Source organism: Triplophysa rosa, linkage group LG5 (genome assembly GCF_024868665.1).
Source record: "Triplophysa rosa linkage group LG5, Trosa_1v2, whole genome shotgun sequence".
In the NCBI taxonomy this organism is placed as follows: Eukaryota; Metazoa; Chordata; class Actinopteri; order Cypriniformes; family Nemacheilidae; genus Triplophysa; species Triplophysa rosa.
In genome coordinates, this window is record NC_079894.1 from 14,099,163 (window position 1) to 14,118,884 (window position 19,722).

A 19,722-nucleotide genomic window follows, 5' to 3' on the forward strand; every position below is an offset into this window, starting at 1 on the left:
GGGAGCTTGCATGCAGTTTTGATATCTATGCCACAGGCACAAGAGTGCGCATGCGCGGTAACGTTTGTTTAGAAAATAATGTAACTATCCCTGCTGCATTAATTTTACAGCTGAGAACTAACACAAACCACAAGAACAAAATCACATTCTGTATGTGTATCTACGTGTTCTGAAATAAAACTATAGCTAATAAAGGCCTAACTTTAATAGATTAAGATGCTTTTGGTACCAGGTGCCATGAAACGGTGACGTTAACGCCCTTTGCAAACACGCGTTTATGCTGCCACCTCGTGACATTTCAGTGGCAATCAAATGTGACACACACATACCCAATCATGATATGTAATTAAAGTATTGCAACAGAAAATTATACACAAAACTCTAATAAAAGCTGTTAATTTGTTAAAGATATGTGCATTGTAATCACATTGACCTTACGGCCACGACTTCATCCATACACTACAACTTCCATGAGGCATCACTACAACACCGGAAGTTCCGTAGCACGTTTTTGAGCCGTCACTGTGACCAGCTAGAGCAGAACAGCATGGCGAGTAAAGATCCTGGGGTGAGTTACTTAATGTCGTAAATTGTATTTTAATTTTGTGTGGACATTTTGTTTGTTTATAATGGTTGCGTTTTACACCATTGACGTTTTATATGTATTTATTTTTTACAGAGAGCTATGCTAGTCGTTTGTTAGCTTCATGCAGGGAGTTATGTAGCAGCAATTCAATATGACGAAACTCTGTAACGTTAACGTTACAACTCTGCATTCAACTGTAGGAGTGACCTTAGCTGAAATACAATTAATACGACATTGGTGATTTTAACCTTGCTATTCTTATCAGTGACGTGGTGAATAAATAAGTAGGTTAAACCTCAGAAACCGTAACAGCATCTTTATGTTGTCCCTCATCTGCCCTACACAAGCACAAGGTCAAATTGTTCCACTTTATACGAAAAGAGCTTGAAGTACTAGTTTTCACTAAAGCCTTGCTATTGACATTTTGTAGTAGAATCACTATTTCTGTCTTTTTGTTATACAAATAATCACATAATGCCAAATACATTTATACACTTTACCTTGCACTTTTTAAACCAGATTTGTGGAATTTATGGATTAAAAAGGCACATAACAAAAAAGTTTCCACTGCCATTATATCATGAGTCATGACATCACCAGTAAAGTTAAAATGTCGATCAGAGGTAGAAGAACAACATGATTATGATTTAAATTAAACGGTGCCATGTTATATTATTTTATATAAATAATATATGTATATGATAATAATGTTATATTAAATTATATCTAAATGTGAACAAAGTTTATTTTCAAATATATTAAGCTTAAATGTATTTTTATCTCAGGGCTTTTTGCAGCAGCTGAGGCAGATCGCTGGTCGAATGGGGTCTGGCCCTCGAGGAGCTGGACTGGGTGTGAAGCTACTTATTGGGGCTGGAGCCCTCGCCTACGGTGTCAAAGAAGCCACATACACCGGTAAAGCATTTGATGAATGTTTTGCTGTGGTTTAGCCGTGAATGTATAGACCCTATTCAAGCTGTAATTTTTACCCTGCTCTATCAGGTATATAAACATTGACAAACTTTTGATTAGGAGGTTTAACGCATCAGATTCATTTCTGTATTTTGACCAACTCTGTTTTGCTGTTTGTGTGTGCAGTGGAGGGTGGGCAGAGAGCCGTTATTTTCAACAGAATTGGGGGAATGCAGATGGACACAGTGCTTGCTGAAGGATTGCACTTCAGGTACATTTGACAGCTACTATATAGGCTTTATATTTCATTTTAAAGGTTCTGTCTCTCAAATCTTTGCCTTTATCTAGGATACCATGGTTCCAGTATCCAATCATCTATGACATTCGAGCCAAACCCAGGAAGATTGCATCCCTAACTGGAAGCAAAGGTGATCTTGCAACAGATGTTTTGCATTTCTAAATGGAACTGATGAAATTTTGTGTAATGAAATTTCAAAAGGTGTCTTTTAAAGTCTGTGTCTAACTAAAACATGTGACTCTGTACTTCACAGATCTACAGATGGTAAACATAGGGCTTCGTGTGTTGTCCCGGCCCATCGCCTCCAACTTGCCGACCATGTACCAGCAGCTGGGGAAGGACTATGACGAGCGTGTTCTTCCCTCCATCGTCAATGAGGTGCTCAAGAGTGTGGTAGCCAAATTTAATGCATCCCAACTGATCACACAGCGAGCCCAGGTATGAAGACTAATGCCAAATAAGAGAGTATTTACTCGCACTCACACAAGTGTTCCAAACATTGGTATTATTGACATCCATTTTGTCATCATATCTGCTTGCTTCAGCTAAAAACGTTTAAGTTTAAGTTTATTGGTGAGTGAAAATTTAGGCATAGCAGTTATTGAAGTGTTTCATTTTGGTGTTAAGGTGTCACTGCTCATAAGGAGGGAGCTAATCGAAAGAGCTAAAGACTTTAACATCATCCTAGATGATGTGGCCATCACAGAGCTCAGCTTCAGCAAAGAGTACACTGCGGCTGTGGAGGCAAAACAAGTCGGTTAGTAGTGCCAAATTACCCAGAAGACTTCTGGAATCTTGTGTGTTTTGTGTTTGCAATGCATGCAGTTACGAATTATAAATAGAGCTAGTAAGTTAAAGTATTTGCACAAAATTAAACAATTATACGTGTAATTGTTTAATAAAAGGTATGATTTTAAGTTAACTTAATAAAAAAAAATTTGAAGTTATTTTCCTCAGAGGAAAAACTGGTTTTGATCGTAAATTTTGAATTGTGACTTGGTCAAAAAGTCACAATCAGCCTGTCTAAATACCACTCTTTTTTTACACACTTTTTGGCTGTTTCCCGCAAATGAATGCACCCCTGAGAGGCCAGATGTTTTGGCACATACTGTCATTTTCCTCATAAGCGTTTAACTATGTTTGCAGGGTGGCCGCGGGTCCTTAAAAAGTCTTAAAAAGTATTAATTTCAGATTCTACGGGTCTTAAATATTTTGGTCACATTTCTGCAAAAAAAACTTTCCGTCTGACGGACCAAATGACTGTTTAAATCATTGAACAGACCTAAGATTTTTCTCCCCGCGATAGTTACTGTCATCAGAGAGAACTGAGGTCGCAGAATACAGGTTGAAGTACAGCTAGTTTATGGCATCCTAGCTAGTTTAAATTGTTTAAATGCAAGTTTAATAAAAATGGCTAGAACGGTGAGTTCTCGTGGTTATAAAAGCCGGTGCCTGGAAATGTCTACGTGGCAAACTATGCCGTTTGTCTGAGATGTTTTAAACTCTGGGGCATGGTGGAATCACAGAGGCACAGAGAGTAGCAATGAGCACGCGAAAAGCCTCCAGCAGATTACAAGGTTTCTTTTCCACTGTTTTTATATTGTAAGTCATGGATAATGTACAGCCGCTTGATATTGCAGAGTAAAACCCGACAGGAGCCTGACGGGAAGCGGGGTTAACGTTACAAATGGCTGGATGTACATATCCCGCATATTAAACAGCTAATGTTACTTGCCACATGAGCAAATTATTGGACATGAAATATTGATTTTAAATAATTAATTTGTTAACAAAAACAAACCTATGCGAGGAAAATGCGTTTCCTAACGGCTTTAATCCAGTGCGAAGAAGAACATGCAATTTGGTTAAATAATTTGTAAATATAATCTCATATGTTATTAATTATGCATTTATATTTGTTTTTAATGGTGAATATTAAACAAACCCGTCAAGATGACTCGCAGCACCCGTATGACTCTGTGTTAGTTTATAAAGAGCACTTACACATGTGTACTGTAACTTATAGCCACTGAAAAATATCTTTAATATTGACTAAGGCCATGTCAAAGATTGAAATGATATATATATTATATATTATCTCATAATTAGATTCAGAGACTCTAGCCTGGTTTTCTCAGACTGGGTCACATATATTTATTTTTACAAACATCTTAATACATCTAAAAATATTTAAGTATTCTGAAAAAACATTTTTCTCTTTTAATTTTTTGCAAATAAATGCAACTATAAAGCAATATTTTCATTTTGGGTGAAATTCTGTCAGTAGTTCACAGAAAAAAACAGTATGCAGAAAAACAAAGTAATGTGAGTGGTCTCTAAATATTCAGAGGCTGTGTATATGAAATATATATGTATTAGAATGTGTATGTACTGTACATTTGTTTTTTGGTCTTAATTTTCATATAAAGTGGCATTAAAAGTCTTAAATTTAACTTGCTTATATCTGTAGACACCCTGTGTTTGTGTTGGTTTAACCAAACTGCCTATGATAAGACAAATGGGCAATTCCAGTGTTATGGATGTAACATTTTGCGTTATGGATGTGACATATAAACGCTCGGAGAATGTATTTGTTACCGGTTAGGGATGTAACGATTCACTCAGCTCACGATGCGATGCGATTCACGATATTAATCTCACGATGCGATTTATTCACGATTTACTCACGATTTATTTTTACAAAATGAGTTGAAACAAATTAGAAATGAACAATTTCCCTTGCATTATTTCTTAAATGCTTCACATTTCTTTGTATAATAAAATTGTTTTATTTCAAATAACAAAACTAAACTGAAATTTTATTACAAATTAATAATAGAAAAGGTCTCTTTAATATAAATAAACTAATACTGTCTGTGCTTTTCTTGGATTTTTTTGCATTTAAGAAATATCAGCATGTCCACGTTAAGGTTTGCAGTGAACATGGCGGCCCCTGCTGTTCAAAAAATGTATTGCGATTCAGTTCAAACCTCAACCGATTTGAATTGTCACACATTATAATCGATTTTCAACCGGCTCACGGTGAATCGTTACATCCCTATTACCGGTATACTAAACCATCTGTCTATATTTTACTAAACCCTTGTTGATAGAGTGTAAACATCAGAAAAATATCAGTCTATGCATTTCTATTTTAAAAAAAGGGAAATTAACATGTGTTATGGATGTGACAAAAAATGGACACGGTTTTTGGGAGATTTTCATGTGCCCATTTATGAGGAATCGGTACCGATATGGATGTGAAAATCCTGAAAATGGCACTTACATGACTATGAAAAATCATGCACTAAAAATGAAACGAATGCTTTAAAAACTTGAAGACATTAGATTTTTACCAAATTTTTATATTGTGATGTCCATATAAAAAAGCCCTTATTTTTCATGGTAAGGTTGACATTTTCATAGAATAGCCCAAATGTTGTATGTCAAGTTTTTTTTTTTTGTTAAGTGTAGTTTAAGTTTTGTTTGTTTGATAAACTGTATTGTGTGGTTTCTTCTCCAGCTAACTGTGGGCTGCAGAATTAGAAAATTCTTGAAAGACTTGTATATATTTGCAATATATTGTAATTTATGTGTGTAGTTTAAGACATTACATTTCTTATTTAACCATTGTAAAATTGTAATGCATTATATTAATGATTATACCAGTATCTTGACTGTTTCATATATTGCCATAACAAAAACAACGGTAACACTTTATAATGGTTGTATTTGTTAACATTAGTAACTAACATGAACTAACAATAACCAATAAAGTTTTTCTGGATGGATTAATCCTTGTTAATGTTAAAGGAACAGTTCCCCCAAAAATAGAAATTCTGTCATCATTTACTCACCCTCGAGTATATTTGGAAGAATGCTTGTAACCAAACAGTTCTGGGCCACCATTGACTACCATAGTAGGAAAAATTGCTTTGTTCTGTTGAACACAGAAGAAGATATTTTGAAGAATGTAGGAAAGCAAACAGTTCTGGGGCACTTTGTAATTTTTTCTATCTATGGCAGTCAATGGTGGCCAAGAACTGTTTTGTTACAAGCATTCTTGTACTCATGAGTATTGGTAGTATTGGTCATTGTTAGTTTATGTTGGCTATTGTTAACAAATACAGCCTAAGTGTAAAGTGTTACCATAAAAATGAGCAGAACCCAGTGCTGTCCAAACTAAAACAATGTGCGTTACAAATGTGTTTCAGCATGTTGTTCAAAATTATTTGTCTTATTTTAATACAATCCACTAGGAGGCACTCAGGTCATTTTATGATTTTGTTCAGTTCTCTTGGCCAAACAACAACACAAAATTGTTTCTGTGGGCAAGCAGTGAAATGCCATGTTGTGTTTTCCTCTCTTAAAAAATTCACATCGTAATACACAAAATTGTCTGTGTGTGATGTTTTATTGTTTTTTAAAAACCTGTCTGTTGTTGATGTGCAGCCCAGCAGGAGGCCCAGAGGGCTCAGTTCTACGTTGAGAAAGCCAAACAGGACCAGAGACAGAAGATTATCCAGGCTGAGGGTGAAGCCGAGGCTGCTAAAATGGTATGCTGCTTTTTTTCTCCTCGCCATTTAACCACAGAACCATTGAAATCATCAAAATAATGTATCTGTTTAATTTACTGAAGCTTAAGGGGTTTAACCTCAAATGCCCTGAATGTAGCATTTGCATGTATAAGCACCTGATTTCATGTAACTGTTGTTGTGTTTTATGTCTGAGAGTGGCAGATGACTGTAATTATCAGATATAAATAATGAATGCTGCTTCTGTGCTAATAAGCCTCTGTAAATTGTTGCAGTCATATATCTATGTTACTTCAAGTGTTACGTCCTCAGTCTTAACAGCCTGTCGAAACAAAACATTTGAAAGCATTTGTTTTCTTCACTGTTGTGCATTAAGGGCACTTCATCTAATTGTTCTGTTTTCCAGAAGCTTCAAGTCAATTGTTTGTTTGAAATGACTTTGCAGCTAGATTCATTCCTGCTGATATGATGCAATTGTGTTTGTAAAATGGGCCAAAGGTCATTAGCTGTCTGCTGACGGCAAATAAGGTCTCAAGCAAGAGTCATTTGCTTTGTTGTAACTGTATGTTTGTGCACTCCAGTTGGGTCAAGCTGTGACGAAGAACCCTGGCTACCTAAAACTTAGACGTATCAGAGCGGCACAGAATATTGCCAAAACGGTATGGCATACCTTTGTTCTTTAATGGCTCACATTATCTTATGCAGACATTTATTTATTGACTGATTTATAATGGCTTCAATAAGAGTTTCCAACAGTGGTCACATGTCTGCAACCAGTTTCAACTTAGTTGTTTTTATTGCTTTTTTAATCAAATTGTGTTAACAAAATCTTTGCAGCAGTGTAGTCAAATAAGCGAAAGAATTGAAAAATGAAATAAATATATAAGAAAAAAAACTCCTATTTAATTGAAATGAAAAGTAAAGTACAGAGCATTTTAACGAATATATCTCATTTCAGATTGCATTGAACGTACAGATAACTATTGTTATGTTAATTATGTCAAATTGCTATTCTAAGCATTGCCCTTTTTATATAATCTGATGATACTTTAATCATACACTGTAATATATATTCTTGTCACCAGGTGTCAGCGTCTCAGAATAAGGTGTACCTGAGTGCAGACAATTTGGTCTTAAACCTCCAGGATGATTCCTTTAACAAGTAAGATTTTAACTGCATACTGATTCTGTTCACAGGAAATTTTTCTTAACTCCAATCAACCTTCATTTTAAAAAATAACTGAAATGCGCTCTCTGCTCCAGTGCATAACACAAATCATCTCCGTCGTGACATTTGTCATTCACTGTTCCGAGAGCAGTGCAGGTCAGCTTGCCCCGATCTGCCGGGTTGTTTTTCTAGCTGCTTTGAATCCGCGCCACATGTCCAATAGCAGTTTCACATGCATTGTTTCTTTCTTCTTATTAAAGTTACAGGATAAACCAAAAACTTACATTACACAACATGTACAGTATACATTGTCTAAAAGCATTATTTTATGTCAAAGCCCATATGTTAGCATGGATGCCTCAATGGTAATGTGTACATTTGTCTTTTGTTGCAGCCTGTCATTGGGGAAGTAAGAAGCATCATTCATGGGCAACATATGCATTCCATATGTTAGCAGTTTGCTGAACCGCTGTATTATACCTTCATTATAAATAGGACTGTGTACCCTAGGAAAGACCTGGTTGGGTTGGACCTTACACGTATACCCATTTTACACAGGTGTTTGTCATTTAGCAGGACTTAGTTGGTGAATTCAGCTCTAGATTTGGCACTATAGTATCAGTCGACATTAAATGCTCACAGTGTCCATTATAATAAGTTTTCAAAACATTTGAAACAATAAATAGCCATCTCTAAAGACACGTGTAAGACTTGGGGCCAGTCAGGTAAATAGTTGCTTGTTTACTGTTTACAGAACATACTCTTTTCTTTACAGTTTAATGTGATTCCTTTCAAGCTGTTGATTATCCTGTATAACGTGTGATAAAAGAAATTTTGATTAAAAAAAGTTTTCAAGACTTCTTGTGTCTGCTTGAATCATGTATTGATGTTCGGAATTGAAATCCATGGCTTTAGCATACAAAGGTCAAATATATCCAATTATATTATTAGCGTTAAAAAGTTATATTTTGCATCAATACAGCCACAGAAAGAATTAGGAAATAATTCAAATTTTAGATGTATTGTTGCCATTATCACACAATTTCTTTAAATACATGTACAAAAATGACTGTTGTGTTGCTTAAAAGTGAATATGAACTTGTTTTCTTTGCAGAGCATCTTTACTGTCATTTTAACCTGTTTCTCCAGCAATCATTTTCTGCAAATAGAAAAAAATATATATTTGAAATTTGCGAGAAATATTGTTAGTAATTTACAGAATTAAACAAAAATGTGTTTTACTTAAACACATACCAATAAATAGTCAATTTTAAATTCATAAAAACTGATAGAATGATGCTTCTTATTTCCCCAATGACAGCCTGCAACAAGACATAAACGACACTGGTCCAGAAGCACTTCATGTTTCAGTTATTTATTTATTTATTTATTGATATTATCTCTTAAAGATGTCAGATTCATTTACACATTTAGATTCAGTTCTATTAGTTTTGTTCTAACACAGAGCAGTTTATCTTGTGGACAAATTTGCATTTTTTCCTTCAGTTTATGTTTTTCTCAGAAATGCTCAGCCTTTATGTTTAAATACTTTTAATACCCTCCGATTCATGAACCTCGCTGTATTGTTTATCTCAGTCAAGTGGGGGATTTTGTATCTTTAGGTTGTGATTCAGTAGAAAAGAGTCAAGATAATGGAGAGGCCTGTTGTAATTCTGAAGAACAAACGCCAAATCTGTACTATAAACATTGAGTACACACAAAATGGGACTTGAAATGTGCATACACAATTTTCCACAATTTGTAGAAATATGTGCACACCTCTATTTAAACTTCAAGGAAGAAATCTTGACAAGGTTTTGCACGTTCACTATAAAAACGTCGCCAGCAGATGGCACCAATAGAACGACAAAATTGCATTTCAAAAATGTCCTTTCCGGAGAAATCATGGAGCTAAAGATGCGTCCATATGTAGCAGTGACAGGGGACTTTTCTCCTGATTCAGTTGCTGTCATTGTATGTAGCTCTGACCAACGGATTTGCTGTAATCTCAAGAGCATGTGTCAACATGAAACAGGGTCTCTTGAGACTCATCTCTTCAGGAGGGGCTCAAATCATTAACACACTAGTAATATTCATGTTGGGGAGGAGATTGTAGAGAGGCGGGGCCAGTGGAAATGCAAAAGGCCACTCCTCTTTCTAACAGCCAATAACATTTAGTGGTATTTTTTGAATGTGGCAAACCTTAATGGGTGGGTGGTTGTCTGCAGTTTGTGATTTTCCTCATTTGGATAAAAGCTTCTAATGAACACGTATAAAACATCTATTTTATTGTAACATTTTTTAATATCCAGTGCATCTGACCTCATTTTCAAACAGGGTAATCCTAAACGGGTTCAGGTTTGATCTGCTAAGCGTGCTGCGCTTTAATATGCAAATGCACGCAGACGAGAACACCGTCACGTCCCACCCCTCCCTTACCTCAATACTCTCTTGCCTTGCCCCTCCCCTCCAGAGCAATGCATAAACAAGAGCAGATTACCACTCAGCTGGTCCGTCTCCATGGAAACGCTGACCTCACGCTGGGATGAGAGATCTGGGCCAGTCACCATGGCGATTCGCCAGGACAGTAGACTTGATCTCTCTTACCTCCAGCACTGTGCACTTAATAGCAGCTTTGTGGCTATTTCTGGAGGTCAGCAGCACAACATCCTCATGTTGTTTTCCTCACCGTTCCACGCGCCTCTGCAGATATTTGTTAAGCTTTTGTCACCACTGCTGACAAGAACCGTTTTAGCACTTGCTAACTGTGGGCTCACGCTAGATGTGTGACCTACATCCCACTTCAAAGTCATGATGCTCTGCAGTTAGTGCATGTCTGCAGTGTCCTTGCCTCTCCACAGAGCTACAGAAATGCACACTGAAGTATCTGCTTAGTCATTTACTGCGTTTTATATATTATGATCTTATCATTTTTTAAGCATGGTATACAGGAAAAGCCAATATCAATGTCATAAGATCAAAAGCGCTCTTATTTAAATCATATAGATCCTAGTTTATCCTGCAGTTATACATAAAATATATGATAGATAAGATTAAAATTATTACAAAATTGCATTGTTCTAGGTAGCTGTGATCTGTGAATACAGGAGTTTTTAAATCTCGAGCTATCAGAATCAACCCCAATTAATCCTAATGTCAATAATGATTGTACACCAATACAAAGTATTGCTTGGTTATACAGAATCTAAGGTCTCTTGTTTTCAGGTTGAATTTGCTCCCCTGGAGATGAATTGATAAATTGGTGCCGTCCATAGTCAGCGTAGGCCTCCGCAGTAATTTACTGCGTGGATTTAATTAACCTGTTTCCTTTTACTGGCACCCTCATTATGGTGTCAAAAGGGATTCGGAAAGCTTGCCCTAGTTTGGTTAATATTGTTCCTTTTACATCTTCGTTTTTCCTCACATTGCCATAGTTTGTCACATTGTACTCACTTTGGCCTGGCTTTGGTTTTTCACAGGGTTTGAGTTCTCGGTACACATTTTCTATCTACAGTACACTTATGTTGTTTCACACCTGTATAACTTTATTAAAGGGATAGTTCACCCAAAAACAAAAATTCTGTCATCATTTCTTCCCCCCATGTCATGTCAAACGTGTAGTACTTTTTATTTCTACAGAACACAAAAGAAGATATTTTAAAGAATGTTGATAAATTGTCAATACGATAGAAGTCAATGGGGACCAACAGTTTTTGGTTATCAACGTTTTTCAAAATATCTTCTTTCGTGTTTTGCAGAAGAAAGACCCCTTTAAGTCATGTATGTAACCTCATGTTTGTTTTGGAACTGTAAAAATGAAACATTTGTCATTATTTATTCACCTCTTTGTCATTGAAAACGTGTATTCTGTGGAACATAAAGAAGATATTTTGTGAAATGTGTTAGTGGTTTTGTGTCCATATAAAGTCAATGGGGTCCAGTGTTATTTGGTTATCTGCCTTCTTCAAAATATCTTCTTTTATGTTTTGTGGAAGAAGGAAAGTCATACAGGTTTGAACTGACATGAGAGTGAGTAAATTATGACAACATTTTAATATTTGGGTGAACTATCTCTTTAAGGACAGATTTGTAATTTCAGGTAAATAGGTAACCCTATATAGTGGGGTGTAATTGCATATCCATAGACTCACAAAAACAGAAAAGGGTGCAATTGTTTTCTCCCAAGGAGTATTATTTTTTCCTTCTTCAAAGATGCATTTCGTTTTTGCCACCTGAGGGAACACTTATGTCTTTGTTTCCCTCTAGAAGAACAGGAATGCTAAACGAAATACTGGAAGTGTGTTAACCTCTGGTTCACAAGTAAGTGTGAAATCTGAACTGTACCTCTTTGTGTGTACAGCAGTAATTCTCACACTTCATGGAGGTGTAACGCAACAGCGTACAGCTGTGCTGTCTCGAAGCATTAAGAAAAACTGAAGTAACTTGAATTTTGTACTGAATAAGAGCATCCGTAGCGGTTCTGAACCGAAAACCTTTAAAAAAATGTTCCTGCAATCTTTCTTGTGCAGTGGAACTTGTCTCTGTCTGCTCAACCTGCACTTTGTAAAAACGCTTGTGGGTTTTATCGTCTTTGTCCAGAGCAGTAGCAGCAGCTTCCTCTTTCATTGTATGTCAGGAAGCAGACCTTTGGTCCCTTCATGTCGGTTCCCACAGGTGCAGCGTCTGCACATCAGTCAGAGCACATGGCTGGCCTCTGTGTGATAGAAACTATAGTTTGAACAGCGACTGGCATAATGTCTCTACTACATCATCTTATTTGTAAAAATAATTTTTAAACTCCTCACAAAATGTTGCTAATGGTGCTATTTTGAGTCTTGATTTTCCATCTTGCTAAATTTAGCTCCATAATGTGTCTCCTGCTGAACAAAATCAAAGTTCCTTTTATAGCAGGTTCGCTCAACGATCATATTGGCAACGCCTCTGGGTAGCTACATCCAATCATAATTTCCAGAGAAGTGCTTCTGTCTGCTCAAATGGGGAAAGACCAGTTTCTCCAGTACTGTTTCTCAACATTACATTTCAATTACATACTTTGTGTCATTTTTAATTAACAATAAAAACAATAACATCAGACAACAAACATGATTTATTTTCATGACAAAGTAATAGTGTAAATGACAAAGTGACCAGCTCTGTCAATTGTTTCTTTCATATTTTTGTGATGTATAGAATAGGTGTACAGTTATTAAACATGTCAGTTTTATGTTGTTTAGTGGGAAGGAAAAGGACACAATTACATGTCACAGGATCTGCGGTGGTCTCTGGCATCTTACCTCCCTTATGTTTTGGGTTGAACAGAGCCCTGTGTGTTTATCAGGTTCACTCCCCCTAATGACTGTGTGTCTGGCACAGATGGTGAGCACTGAGGGTCTCCAGGCTTTGACGTGAGTCAGGGCTGATTAACTGGGTCTCTCTGGGCTCTTCCCCTGTGAGATTACATGGCCTAAAGCCAATATGGAGGACTTGGCTTTATGATGACTTACTTTACTTCAAACTGAATGGGCATAGGGTTATTTGAGTTGCGTCATTAAAACCCATTGTAGGTGTACATGCTTGGTATTTTTGTAATGCAGATGTACTATTTATCTAAGGGATTAGATTTCCCCAAATAATATTTTTTACATTTGATTATCATAATCAGCTCTCAGTTCATAAACTTGATGACTGTTATTAACACAACATGTCATTCAGACACTAAATATTACTATTATTTTAACCATGTTGTGATAATGGTCTATCACCTTAACTCTCAATTGTGATGAATATTTAATGTGCGGATCAGCAGGACACTCCCCAGCTTCTGTTGCTGGCCCCCAAGGGTTTCCAGTTACAAGGAGAGGGGACGGGCGCAAAGAGACTTGAAGTTCTCCCTCCTTTTTTCTAGCGTTTCATTGTTTGACGCATTTGGTTTACACATTTAAAAAGATTCGTAAATGATCACAACACATGTTTAATTTTTGAGTAAAAAAAGTTGATTTTGATTAGTATTTGGTGATTAATGTTTGTAAAAGGCCTAAATAATTATTTATACATCCTGTAAATAAATGATTTTAAAAAATAATAGTAAAGGGTTTTTAACAATAAAAATGATGCAGCTTGCTGGTATATCAAAGATCTTTAAAGTTTGAAACTTCTTCAGAGACTCTTCTCGCAACCTCTATGACAACCCATTAAGTCTATGAGATGGACTCTTTTCAATTGTTTTTGTAGAATATGTGAAAGTAGTATAAAAGGTGTTTAAGTAATGGAGGAAGGGAATCACTGGATGAGGAATTGTACCATCAGAAACGCCATTATAAAAAGAGAATTATAAGATGCAGCAGCAAAAACAAGGAAAACTGCTCAGGATTTTAAAGCATGTAACAACATGATCAACTGCACCTGTTACATTCCTTTCACCCACAGGTTAAATTATTATTTTAATGGGTGGTGTAAAGCTAACTTAATTGTTATTCAAAAGTGACAACAGACATATAGGCTACTTTCCACAACAGGCAAACGCTTTTGAATAAATACAATTATATATTTAACATAAAAGCTCAAATTAATAAAGAATAAAACAGGAGGTTGATAATCGCGTAGCGCACTCCCACGTTTTTAACCGCGCTTATGCGGATCCGGATCCATATGGGTCGATGACCCGTGTTTTCGCGCTTGCCTGCAATTGTTAGGTCGGATTTCAGTGTCCTCTAGCTCGCTTCTGTCCGCCATTTCGCGCTCTTCTGCAGGGCTCTTCGCAAGTCGCGTCATGGAAGAACAATAACGCGTCTTTGTTTCACTGCAGTTGTGACGCGTGGAAGGATTCAAAAAATAGTTGTCGGGCGATATAATCAACACAAACAAACATCGAAATACATGATACACGGCGAATACCAATAAACAAACAATATCCGCGATTTCTCGAGTTTTTTTTGTGGTTTATTTTGGATTTAGCCTATATCTCCCACAGGAAAGACGGAGAAGAATCATTTTTTCATTACAGTCATTTACATTTATTCAATTAGTACATTAGACGCTTTCATCCAAAGATACCGACAGAGAAAACGCGAGCAGGAGCCAACAAGAAGCTCTACATCAGTACCGAAATTGTTTGTATTTTTTAAATGTATTTTGACGTTTTATTGCAACTGTTCGACATTACAGAATAAATATGTTAAGCTATTTAATATTGAAATGTCAGCTAGGACCTTGAAACAAATAATAATGTTGCGCCATTCTAAATGCAAGGCAAATCGTACAAATGCCAATGGAGACACGCACACACACACACACACACACACACACACACACACACACACACACACACACACACACACACACACACACACACACACACACACACACACACACACACACACACACACACACACACACACACACACACACACACACACACACACACACACACACACACACACACACACACACACACACATATATTGTCAGTAAAGTCTGTACCTTTTTCAAGCACATCTTCAGAGACATATGGGTGGGACAGAAATTGTTTATTCGGGGTTGTTAAAGGTCCTGCATTGTGTTTTAAGGGTCTAAACCCTAATACATTACAAAAGCAAGGAAAGGGTTGTCTCTATATTTGCATTTAGCATTTCACATGGTTGTATTTAAATGGAAAGCGATACAGCCAGACCACATTCTAAGTTAATTGCTTTAACGGCCTTTGCTTTTGTGCATTGTGCAAGGCATGGAATGAATATTCAGAAGACATCTGACCATTTCTGAACAAAACTTGATCTTCATTAATCCACAGTCATACTGCTAAACCAGCAGACTCTTACTTTACATGCTTAATGTGGAAGAGATTATGCTGTGTGATCCCACTCCCAGCTTTACTTATTCATTGTTATATCCGTTGACTGCTTACAACTGTCATGAAAAATAAATAGATTGGAATTTTAGTATAGTTATTTCTTTTTATGTAATGTCACAGAGATTACACTAGATGGTACTAAACTGCCTTACGGGCTGCAGAGGACATGTTTAGTATAGATGACATTTTGTGCTGATGATATATGGAAAAAAAACACAATTAATGTAAACTAAGCCAATTCACAGGTGCCAGCTTTTGTTCTTTAAAACCATTGCCACCCTTATAATAAAAATAAAATGTGAAATGTTTAATTCAACGGTTCATGGCTCAATTGGATATTAATTGTTTTATTCATCAGGGATAATAGTACTTTTTCCTTAGGGATTGACGTAGTGTTTCTAATGGAATGGCATTGATTTAGAAAGATTACATTTATGAATTCTGAGAGTAACCTATCTATTCATTACATTTCTGTGCAAAAATAAAATAAAAATTAAGAATATCAAATATATTATTAGTTAGGCATATGAATAAATATTAAATGCAGGCTCATGAAGCCAACACTGCATAACCTCAACACTTTACCTTAATGTCTTTATTGCTAAATTTTGTGAATAATATTCTCGATTAATCATTTCCGCTGGATTACCATGTCATGGTTTGTTTTATTTATGTTTTGTGGTTCTGCTATGGTAAGCAATTCAGAGTCCAAGACGTTTGGGTCACTCTTGTGTGTGTTACTGTGTCTGACCACAAGAGGAGGCTAGAGTATTGAGAATAGAGGCACGTTTATATCACAGGGCCAGATCACAGAGAATTTTTCTTTCTTCCTGTGGCAGCTTGTTTCATGGTGCTCAGACTCAACTGTAAGTTAGTGGGAGGAACACTTCAATTCGATACTCATTGGTCACTTTTTTGGGCTTAAATCATTTTATAAAACGGTCAGTTCTGGTCCTTGATTCTGATTGGCTGAGCGGAGTTCTAAGCCGTTATAAAATACCCCGATTTATAACGGCTGACCACATTACATAGCCTAAATATCATTTTATTTACTTTATTTTATGAAACCTTGCTACGCATATGGAATAACCATTTTATAAAAGCAATAAGCCCTGCGAAGCAGTGGGTTACAGTGCATTTCATAACAGCTAAGGGCGTTGTGGCACGACGCGAAGCTGAGTGGGGGCTTATTGCTTTAATATGAATGTGATTAAATGCGGAAACGTTCTTAAATAATTCTAATCTATTAAGAAATAACCCCCATTTCGTGGTGACTTAGTTTGTATATATTGACAGTGAATGAACTGCTGAGATCAAAGTCCAGCTCTCTCTTGAATAACTTACAAAACCTTGCCCACTTGCTTCATTTTGATCAAAGTATAGTGTAAAACTGTACATGAAAAAAAATATTTAAAAGAATATGTCAAAATGAAGCCTGACAAATAGCACCAGGAGGCAAATCATTTCGTTAAAATGATAGATGTGAGGAGATATACATGACAAAAATCCCGTAAAAACGGATAAAGTACTTGCAGAAAATTACCAGTTCGTTTTCCTTTATTTTACGGACATTTCTGTTAATGCTAAAATGTAATTTAATGAAGTGCAAAATGTAAAATACAGGTAAAACAACTGTAAAAAATGAATATGGAAAATTCCTTCATATTAATACAGTATATTGTGCCCTATTTTTACGATTTTTTTAGAGTGTAGATCCATGGGAATGTTTTTCTTGACCTCAGTTATTGTGTGGAAGACATTGGTGTCAGTGTACATTTTAGAATAATATTAACTAAAGGAATACCTTTGATCCCCTGCTTTATGCATTTCATGTGCTCTTTATAAAAACCTTACAAAACAGTTTTAATAAAGTTATCCTAAATCTGAAATTATTTAAGACAGTGCACTAAACCTTTCTTACACCCCAATTTTCATAATAATCTTACACAGAGCAAATGTTTTAGTGACACTTTCTCCTCACTCTGGTTTGTGTACAAACTATAAGACTGATACAGAGTCACAAATGGTACTACTCTTAAGACATGTATACAATAGGCCCAGTTCTTCTCCCCAACGCCCAATCACTGTTTCTCACCATTATTTTTGTTTTCTATGTGACTGTGAATGCTTCTTATTTAAGTTGATGAAAAAATACACAAAGTGGCCATTATCCCTGAAACATTCCTATAGTTTTATCGCACAATGTTTGTTGCAGCTGAGGACAGGCCTTTTTTTAACATCGTGCGAATGAAAGGAAACTTGTCCATCGGAGGAAAATGTTTCATATTTTGATACCGTTTGTTGTGTATTTGTTAGACATGAATCACAGTACAGAAAATCAGCCGAGCGGTTTCAAACGTGCCCGACTGCATCCCTGAGCGCAACAGCTAAATTGTCTTTTCAATTGACCTTATCAGGCAATATGTGAGGGGTGAACAAATGAGGAAAGTATTTACAAGTGCTGTAAATAAATGGGGGGTTGAGGATGGGGGAATCAGGAGATCACTGCAGGGGATCAGAAAGTCAATTTGGAAGAGTTTGGAAACATGGGCCACAGTTGCTGTGGGAATTCAACATGGTGGTTTTATAGTTTGTTTATAATCAATGTAATTTATTATTTAGCAATTTAGGCAATGGATAATTGAGTTCCCTTTGAAGGTTTCAGCAACAAATATTGATTAGGTCAGTAACATTTAGTAGGCCTACTTAGGCCATCCATAAATTTGATCCCTTTGGCTTCACTTTGAGCTTAGAAAATGTGTGTTAATGTTGTATTGTTAAAAAATGGGGCCCAAATGCGTTGAATTAGCATTGCATTACAGCATTGCATAAAGAGGTTTGCCTGAAGTCCTAAACTTGAGACATATCAATTACTACTAATACATCACTTTCACAAAATCACTTTTAAGTTAATTTCAGTGTCAAAAAGTGCTATAAGAAAAGATGAGAAAACTTCCTGAAGCTATAGAGGGTATGCACGTGTCGTCACTTTCCCACGTGAACATGCCGGAACGCGCCTGCTTGAGTGGTAAAACACTGGGCAAAAGGAATGGTTACAATATCAGGAAACGCAATTCCGCGCAACTTTTGAGTGTCTAAGAACACCTGATTCCTTTGTAAGTCATAAGGTAGTCATAAGGATCACCGTCGAGTCCAGCTGCTTGTAGTTCCAGCAAATAACTGCGTGTTTTAGTCCCGGTTTTTGTTCCTCCTATTGAATGCAGCCATTTTGCCTTAGTTTTACCACTCAAGGGAGCGTGTACCGGCGTGTTCACGTGGGAAAGTGACGTCAATGCATACCCTCTATTTTTTATATCTTGTTTTTTTGGCTGAAAACTGAAGCATCATGAGAAATCTCTGGAGCATTCAGATCATTCTCAAACCTTTAAAATATTGTTTCTGTGGTTATTGTTAAAATATTATTTTCTATTATGTCTTACCTTATTAGCCTATGTAATAACTTTGCATTCTATGGGACTATCTTTATAGAAAAAATGAATTGCCCCATGAATTGCAAACAAATGGTATCAATATGAAAATAACCCTGCTTACTACTGAATGCATCAGAAGTTAAAATTGAAGAATCGTACCTAATTTTGCATTAAGCAAATAAAGACAGTAAAGTTCTCTTCTAAGCATTTCAAAATAAGGCCGCTTTTCATCAGCCGACTAAACTTAATATCAATGATTATTATTGATTGATGGTTTGTGAGAACTCCATCTAAAATCATTTACATGGTCTGTATAAATCTGACAGTAGACTCAGAAGTCAACCCTTATTATTTGTTTATAAATATGCCATACAATCTGTAGAGCTCTGTGTATATTGCTATCACATCCTATCTCTCCTCTTACTCTTGATATTGATCATTTCACCAAGGGCATCATGCCTAATTTATGACTTCACACTCATGGGGAGAACGGGAAGAATTGGGTTTCTTTCTGTGCGAGGCATTAAATTCCAAAATCTCTCTGGATGTGTTAATTTTGTGATTTGTTTGTATTCATCATGTTGCATGTGCCAGTTTATAAGACTTGTGATAGTGATAAGATAGTGATCAGAGTGCAGCCACAGTGATGTGGTCAAAGCTATCTTTAAATGAAATGGTGTTAAATGATTAAGTATACTTGTCAAAGTTGACAAGCACTTTTTAATACTTTCTATTGGTTAGATATTTGAAAAACTCAGTGACAAACATAAAGGGTGACTATAATAATGATTTATGACAAAAAATTAAAATCACTAAATATGGAGATTTCAGGTTTCAGAAGGATATGTATCATAACAGTACATTGCTGTTCCTAAAATGGTAACAATATTACAGTTGTCTTCTGAGACTATACAAGTCAAATTGCTTACCAGTTTTTACATCC

General features: G+C 36.2%; 1 protein-coding gene across 1 annotated transcript; it reads left to right on the forward strand.

Annotated features, from left to right (window-relative positions):
• Positions 1 to 496: 496 nt before the first annotated feature.
• phb2a (prohibitin 2a) lies at positions 497 to 8,356 on the forward strand. The gene is made up of 10 exons (XM_057334905.1): positions 497 to 568; positions 1,372 to 1,501; positions 1,685 to 1,769; positions 1,847 to 1,926; positions 2,050 to 2,234; positions 2,424 to 2,553; positions 6,249 to 6,352; positions 6,913 to 6,990; positions 7,417 to 7,493; positions 7,894 to 8,356. Exons 1-10 carry the CDS (start codon positions 548 to 550, stop codon positions 7,910 to 7,912), a joined length of 909 nt encoding a protein of 302 aa, XP_057190888.1. The 5' UTR covers positions 497 to 547; the 3' UTR covers positions 7,913 to 8,356.
• Positions 8,357 to 19,722: the final 11,366 nt, after the last annotated feature.

Bases quoted from the DNA above. Each gene is read 5' to 3' on its own strand.
- phb2a (XM_057334905.1), top strand. From the start codon at position 548: ATGGCGAGTAAAGATCCTGGG. The intron at 1,770-1,846 runs GTACATTTGACA...GCCTTTATCTAG, and splicing joins GCTGAAGGATTGCACTTCAG to GATACCATGGTTCCAGTATC. The intron at 1,927-2,049 runs GTGATCTTGCAA...TGTACTTCACAG, and splicing joins ATCCCTAACTGGAAGCAAAG to ATCTACAGATGGTAAACATA.